The sequence below is a fragment of the Wasmannia auropunctata genome, unplaced genomic scaffold, assembly GCF_000956235.1.
Source record: "Wasmannia auropunctata unplaced genomic scaffold, wasmannia.A_1.0 LD335957.1, whole genome shotgun sequence".
Lineage (NCBI taxonomy): Eukaryota > Metazoa > Arthropoda > Insecta > Hymenoptera > Formicidae > Wasmannia > Wasmannia auropunctata.
In genome coordinates this window covers 645,038-652,978 of record NW_012026933.1, presented here as the reverse complement: position 1 = coordinate 652,978, position 7,941 = coordinate 645,038, and the positions used below count along the sequence as shown (strand labels likewise).

The window sequence follows — 7,941 nt, the reverse complement described above, 5'->3', positions numbered from 1 at the left end:
TTAGTTAACTTTAAACATTTATAATTCAAAAACTATTATAGTCTCAACATTTTGGTATTGGAACTTTTGTCTTAAAATGATCTCAGGAATCTACCCTTAAGCGTTAGTCCGGTCATTACGGGACACCCTGTATAATATAAAAATAATCAAAATAACTTCTTTGCTAATGTATTCATTTCCTTATAATAATAATATATGTATATATTGTGCGTATAATTTATATGTATATATATATTTTTTTAAACGGTTGTATATATATTTCTATATAAATAATTCTTCGCAAAATTATTAAAGATGTTTAAATTATATCAACTAATTAAAAAATATACTTTATAATACATTTTAATGGTATCAAAGAATATTAAAAAACTTGTAAGAAATATAAGTTAAAAATAATAGAGATAAATTATATATATATATATATATATATATATATATATATATATTAATGGTAAATCTATTTATTAGACATTTTTATTGTGGATTTTCATTTAAAATTCAAATTAAAATTTCCCAATTACTAAATTCTGATAAATTAATTTAATATAATTAATTTAATATAATTAATTTAATATAAATTAATTTGCATTTAAAAAAATAAAGAAATTCTTTTGGAAAAACTTCTAAATAAAAAAAAAATGTTTGAGACAATGTGTAGAAATATAATCTTACAATTAATTTTTTCTCACTCATTACTAATGCTCGTCATTTGTTAAGGTGCATTTGTTGTACCATAGGAACATCGTATATTAAATTTAAGAAGGCATTTGTTATATGGACGAATGTCCTTGTCCATGCAATGATTTTATTATTAATTTCGTTTAATAGCCATGACGTATTTTTTATTATTGGAGAAGGTTCTCTTCTGAAAAAATTTATTTTTATAGCTAATTAATAATTAAAAAATTTATTTTCATAGCTAATTAATAATTAATTTTCAAAAATTAATTCTTTTTATCAAATTTTCATTTTTATAAATAGATAAATTGACTTAATTACATATATTACAAAATTTTAATAGACGTTCATATGTTTAATATTTACTTATATAACTTATTATAACATACTTCTTATGTAATACTTATATGATATTTACCTTTCGCTACTCAATTGCTTCGTTTGGTTGGTGTAAGTGTACATGTAGCATGCCGGGTAAGAACTTGTAGTTTTTATTCGATGAAACTTCCCTGTTTCAATGGGGATCGATTTTTTCTTCGACAGAGTGATCACGTCCGGCGATTCGTCTTCGACGTAAGTTATCTCGCCTTCTAGCACCGTCAAAGATACGTTCGCGAAATCGGTGGATATATAATTTTCCAAATACATCCCTGGAAAGTCGGCCACGAACAACACATCTGTATAATTCGACCAAGTGTATACGTGCTGTTGAATCTCATCCATTTTATGTCTGAAAACCATAATGAGTATAGAGTAGTTGCGATAAAAAAATTAACGCGCGTTTAAGTGTGTTATTAATGAGTTAAATCATGAGTTTTAAATAATTTTTTAAGCTCTCTTGACTGATCGAGATTGTTACCAATTATTATAAATTCTTTATAACTTAATTAATTAAGATTATTTTTGACAACATATTTTATCGCGAAAATATCTGTATTATATTATATCTAATACATTAATTTGGGGAATAGACAGACATACCGATATGAACTATACTGCGTGAGTAGAGGCATGAGGAATGAAATGGGCTTAAATGGATGCCAGTCGACCGTCAACATGTCGACGTTCGGATCGAATATTCGCTGTTGAAATCTGCCGTTCAGCGAACACCACACATCCATGTAAATGCTTAAATTCGTAGACAGTTTCATCCACTTTTCCTTAACCTCGGAATTATGATCGGTCCACAACGCTTCCATTTTCCGACGCATTAGGTTATCCTAAATTTACACATGGACAAATTCAACGTTTGATTGATGTGAGATAAACGTACAATAATGAAATAAGAGGAAGAAAAGTATTAGGAATTTTAAGGCAAATATTTATTTGTGACATCTTAAAACCTTTAGGCATTGTGAATATTGCATTGCCATGTCCCCGTGCCTCAGCCATCGATCGCTTTGCACCCACGCGTAAGGATCTAAATATCGTACCTCGTCGTTCGCGTTATCGTGCACTTTGATCACTACGAGTACAGTGTCCCAGGCATGAACCATCATGTCCCAGGAATAACCATATAGACCGGGTACCCAATTGTTATAGCCCTGAGGTACAGATTGTTACATTTTTGTTATAAAGATATATGACAACTTAAATCTAGAAAAACTTGCGATTATAGTCGTTTCACGTATTGTATATAATTTTACGGAATTAATTTAATCACAAAAATAAACGTATTTAGAAGTGTAATTATTATTTGTGGGAATACTACTGTAGTAATACGATGTAATGTATAATAATGTTAATGTTATTAATAAGCGATACCTTTGATATAAAATGCGAGTACGGTGAAAAAAACTGCAGTACGATGTGGCACAGCAACAGCGACGCTACAAACTTTTGCTTTCTCGTAACTCTCGGTGAACGCCGAGCTGTCTGAATCTTTTCACGAACGCTTATCGCTTCTTTTTCATTGAGCTCAATCGATTTCTTAGACAATTGCGTGTCGTTGTTTTCTTTATTGACTTTTCCTTCAGATTTTGATTTAACAAAATAATTTTTATCTTTTTCTTCACTTGTTGCTTTCTCTGAAAATAGTTGTATAAATATTTTAAAGCTTGTATTGAATTGTATTAGATAAAAAATATTTACCTTCACGTTTCGCTCCGGTATGTAAGATTTCATTTGAAGGCAATGTTAAGCAGTTGTGCTTTAGAGATCCTTTCGCTTGACTACCAGTCTCTTCTACGTTATTTGCATCGATTGAATTTGTATTAACCGACAAAATCTTTTGTTTCCGCTTAAAGTACAGCCTTAATCTACGTGGCCAGTCTACACGACAAAAGAGCGGCATTGTTGCCAAGCACACATATGGAAACATCCCTGTAAAGATTCTCTTCTGATATGCCTCTTATAAATAATATTGCCAGAAAAATCTTCAAATATTTAATTTATCCTCATCTAAATATTTTCCGTTTGAAATTTTTTTATTTAAATAATAATTACCTATGTTAAATAGTCTCGAGTTCATGAAATGAAAAGCTGTGCAGAAGATCATGGACGGTACGCGTGTTTTCTCGAGCAGCATAAAAAATCCGATAGTCAGATCGAAGACAAAGCCGAACCAGTGGACGATTAGAAAATCAATCTGCTCCGTGAACAGAAATATTCTAAAAGAGAGCATTTTCCTAAGTATACTCATCGGGAAACAATCCTGTTCTTATTTTGCAATAACTTTCGTGCAATTTTTGTTCGCTATAGAATACGTGAGTTGTGCAATTTTCGTCTTCGTCTCGAACAAGTCGCGAATTCCACTTACTTAAATGGATGAAACACCCAGTGTCTAGACAGATTCGTCATGGAGTAGCCTTCGAGCCATTCTCTGCCGGACTTCTTCAAGCCGGCCAAAAAGTAAAGCGCAAAGAATTGAAATTTCAGGATAAAGTAGTTCCAATACGGCACGAAGTTGCCGTCCCGTTTCGCACCGTTTGCATCTAACGCGCTAAGAAACGACGGCACATTAAATCTCACTGGTAATGCATGTTAGAAGAATTATGTGGGAATACGCACTAAGAGAAAAGTGTTTGTGACTATAATTTCATGATAGAATAATTACGATTAGGAGCTTCATTTTTATAATTATTACTGCTATAATGTTAATAATAATTACATACATTTGTATAATACTAATATAATTATAAATATATATTTGGCACCGAAAATGACTATACATGACTATAATATAGTTAAATTGTAATTGCAATCATTTCTTTCTCTCAGTGCAGTGTATTCATTTGACTTACAAATATTTGTTTGCCCCCGTTCCCCAGAGCAAGATGGTCACGACGCCGTAGAGATAGGTATGATTGTTCCAGTAGCTTTTTTCCAGCAAGAAGATATACCAATAAGGCAGCACGAAGCAGGCGCACGCGAGCCTGAAGCGCAGACCGAGCGCGATTCCGAAGGCACCCATCCACATTACCGCGTATATCATCACCATCCACGGCAGCGACGGCGGCTTCATCCCATGGATCAGCGGGAAATGGCAGTCCCACGGATCTCCCCATTTTACGTCCACGATCGCGAATCCTCTCTCCTCGACGACGTCTATCACCATGCACAGGCCTGGAGAAAAATGCGCGACTTGTCGTTGAATTTTCGGAATGTATAATTTTGTAGGTACAGTTCGAGAAGGAGATTCGGATGTTACTTGGTGGTTTAAATCGTTTTATAAATTACATAGAAAGACTTGTCTGCCTGCGTGCTTTAGCACGGCCCTAAATGCTAGCTCTTTTAAATATTTAATTAAGCTTGATTGCACATTGCGCAAACGTTGTTAAGATAAAGACGCTCGCAAGTAATGCACTTTTTCTACCGGCGATATTGAATCACGGTCGTGACTTTATTGGCTCAAGCCATTAATTCTCATAACCGCTTTAATAGGTCTTAAATCGTGTCTAGTTCTTACAATTCAAATTCTTCACTCCGTTTATTAAGTGTTGCGGTGAGTAGGATTGAACTGTATGTGATAACAGCAATGAGCCAATGTGTCTAATTTATGGAATGGTCTTTCCGTCTTAACGCATATAACATATTACGAGATAATCGTAATATCATTACGATATAATTAAATTCTATAATTAGAATTGAATAACTGAATAATTTATTAAACACTCCTTTATCATTATTTTATCTAATTGTGATAATTACATTTTTTTCAGCAAATAGATAAAAAAATTATAATTTGTGACAATTATTTAATTAGTTTGTAATTAGAAAAATTATGTAACAATATGCATATGTAATTATCATTTCGACTCACCAAATAAAGCTCTGGCCACTCCTAGACTCGCTGGATCGGTCGGACGATACAGGAATTGAGTGAATTTCTCAAGACTTGACACATTGCTTATTTTAAAATCGAAGAGTCTTTCAAAATTGTTACTAAGCGACGATATCAATGATGACCAGAATTCAGACACGAATTTGATGCAATTTCTTACGTATAACCCATTATTTGGCGATGTAGACGCATTTTTCGTCGACTCATCTTTCTTCCTCCACATACCACCGCCTCCAGTTCTGCAAGCAAACAACAAGTTTCCAATTAATTTTATCTTTGAGTTATCTTACTTAAAGTTATCAAAATCAGCAAGCCTAAAAATTGTATAAAAAATATAAAATATATAATTGAATTCACAAATATACGACAACAAATTTAAATCTTATTTTTTCTTTAGCATGATTTTTACGCTATTTAAAAAATAAAAGATAGTTATAATAATGAAACTTAAGAAAAACATATATAAGCAATTATTTTATTTAATAAGTTGAGTGCGTTTGGTGAGGCGCGAATATTAAATGTGGAAATGATTTATTTCAGTTTACTTGATCGGTTGGGAAGATGTGCGGTTAATAAAGACTTTAATGTGGCACGTGTCTCGGTTAATTTATTCGGGTTATACAACGAACGTACGTATCGCGTCGGAAATCGCCAGCCGAGTCCCTGTTTCTCATTATCCTCGCGGTCGCCAGACCAGTCTCGTCTAACCTTGCTTTGTTTTCACCACGTGTTTATGTCACAGTATTTAAATGTATCACTTGCAACGTTAATTTCCGATCGATTTCTTCGACGGCCTAATTGTCTCTAAGTTTATTTGACGCGATATTGACCTTTTTTTTCTCGTGACCTACAGCTGATTCTTCTGTGTCAACCGCGGCTATTCGTGTTCTTTACTTGTTTCTCGCGGATTTTATATTTAAAGAATATTTTAACGCAAACTAAGTTTAGGGTAGTAGTGCAATCGCCACAAGCTGAAATTCTTTAATTTAAAAGACAATGTAGGATATGTAATAATTCTTTAAAGAACGAAGTATGACAAACTTTTCCAGGTATTTATTTCTGTTAATTTGTAACAGGAAGCTAGTTGTAACGTATGGTAATTGAATGAATTGTGGCCGCTGCCGACGAACAAATATCTCTTGTCGAAGCAATTTTATAATGTTAAGTGACATTCTCTTTTTTTTATGTGCAACTTTAATCGATTTAAAAATTATATTATTGTGTTAAATTAATATAAGAGAAACTTAATACACTCTCATATCGACACCTCCATTTAACCGCAATACAGTTACAATTTTGGGAAGTTGCACGTGCGACGATTATCGGAATCGAAACAATTCTCGCGCATGCAGAACACATTGCACACTTGTCACGTGTTTTTCCCGCCATGAAATTGACGCGTTTTAAATGCACAGATTTTTAAAAGACGAGAAGGAAGAGAGAGATCAAGCGCGAATCGACTCAATACCTGGCTGGTTCTTTCTCACGAACGGAGATGACACCGTGAAAAGCCAATCGCCGCTAAGTTGGAAGATAAGATCCTCGTCTTTGTTCTCAATAGCGCGTGGTAGGCTGGTCGGCTTCTGTCCGGAGTCTGGGCAACTGAAGAAAGAAGAGAGGTGCACCTCGCGCCGGTTGTTTCAGAAGCTCAAAGTATATAGGTACTGTCGCCAAGCAACGAATTATTGACCCGCGCCCGCGCAATAATTATATACTTCACGGCATTTCTTCATCCCACATGCACTAGGATTTTGCCGATAGATGTTATCGATATTTTATTGAAAGTAAAGTCCGCAATCGGAAAATATCAGCTGTCAAATAATTACAATATATTAAAATTAAAAAAAAAAAAAAGATTATTTTTACTTTTTAAAATATTTTAAGAAATACTTCTTTATTAAAGCACAGTGATATAAAAATTAATATCCAATTTAATTATTATCAATAGAGTTAAATAAAAGAAGTACCTATAGTTAAATAAGAATAAAATATCTATCTTAAAATTAAAAAGTATATACATATAAATTGATGCAAAAATATTATTGAGCATCAAGATTTGTTTTGATCATATAGATTTATTTCTACTGTTAAATTATTGTTAAAAACTATTATTAAAAAAATTTTGAAATAAAAATATAATTAATTATTTTTAAATGTTTTTAATATGAAATTCAAAATTACACAAGTCGGATTCAAATGCATTGCAGCATATAAGTCGATGTCTTCTATAGAACGTATGATTCATAGATCTCATTAACAACCTAGATTATGCTCATGAGCTATACTATTTCATATGTTACTCACGCAACGACCGTATATATTATTTTGTTAAATTGAATTGCCTACTTTAATCACGATTTCCAATTAAAATTAAAGAAAAAAAAATTCGTCATTAGAACGATTATTATTGAACAAATAACTCCAAGATATAGATATGTTTCTTGGAAGCTCATGAAAATTAAAATATTTTAGACAAATTCGAGATAGCAGGCGAACGGATCAAAGAAGCGCTTTCCGCCGCGATAGAAATATTTGGAGCAAGATTAACAGCTTGAGATAATTAGCCAGAGTCTTATCGTGCGGATTTCCATGCGGGGATTTTCGCATAGTAACACACAACTGCCCACTGTCGTTACCGTTATATTGCAATCAACCTGCTTCTTGCGTGTCGGTTATATCGCGTATGCGATATTGAGCGAGAAGATCGACGCACGCACGGTCGTGATAACGATTCGGAACGACGAAATATTCGCGACACTCGTGGATTCGTGATAACGATTCGGATGACGGCGTGAAAACGGCAGCGAAAACGAATTCCTCTCGCGAGTATCGTATCTACGGGCTGCGCCACGTCACAGTGGGCAGACTATCTTCTCCGCTAAGAAAGCATCTCCTTCGCCGCGCGCGTTCAGATACAACTCGCGTTATCTCTCCTCGCTAATTTCGCTCCACATAACGGAACCTGGATTCTTAACGAGGCA

At 33.6% G+C, this 7,941-nt stretch overlaps 1 protein-coding gene across 1 annotated transcript; it reads right to left on the bottom strand.

Moving 5' to 3' along the window:
• Positions 1 to 705: 705 nt before the first annotated feature.
• LOC105455069 (vitamin K-dependent gamma-carboxylase) lies at positions 706 to 7,644 on the bottom strand. The gene is made up of 12 exons (XM_011698117.1): positions 7,597 to 7,644; positions 6,429 to 6,562; positions 4,940 to 5,199; positions 3,921 to 4,242; positions 3,437 to 3,619; positions 3,124 to 3,287; positions 2,770 to 3,000; positions 2,443 to 2,705; positions 2,022 to 2,222; positions 1,660 to 1,898; positions 1,097 to 1,408; positions 706 to 865 (listed from the first exon to the last, which is right to left on the bottom strand). Exons 3-12 carry the CDS (start codon positions 5,181 to 5,183, stop codon positions 706 to 708), a joined length of 2,319 nt encoding a protein of 772 aa, XP_011696419.1. The 5' UTR covers positions 5,184 to 5,199; positions 6,429 to 6,562; positions 7,597 to 7,644.
• Between the last annotated feature and the right edge of the window lie 297 nt (positions 7,645 to 7,941).

Coding starts and splice junctions, on each gene's coding strand:
- LOC105455069 (XM_011698117.1), bottom strand. CDS start 5,183: ATGTGGAGGAAGAAAGATGAGTCGACGAAAAATGCGTCTACATCGCCA. Junction 3,001..3,123: donor CTCGAGACTATTTAACATAG/GTAATTATTATT, acceptor GAATCTTTACAG/GGATGTTTCCATATGTGTGC. Junction 2,223..2,442: donor ACTCGCATTTTATATCAAAG/GTATCGCTTATT, acceptor TCTGTACCTCAG/GGCTATAACAATTGGGTACC.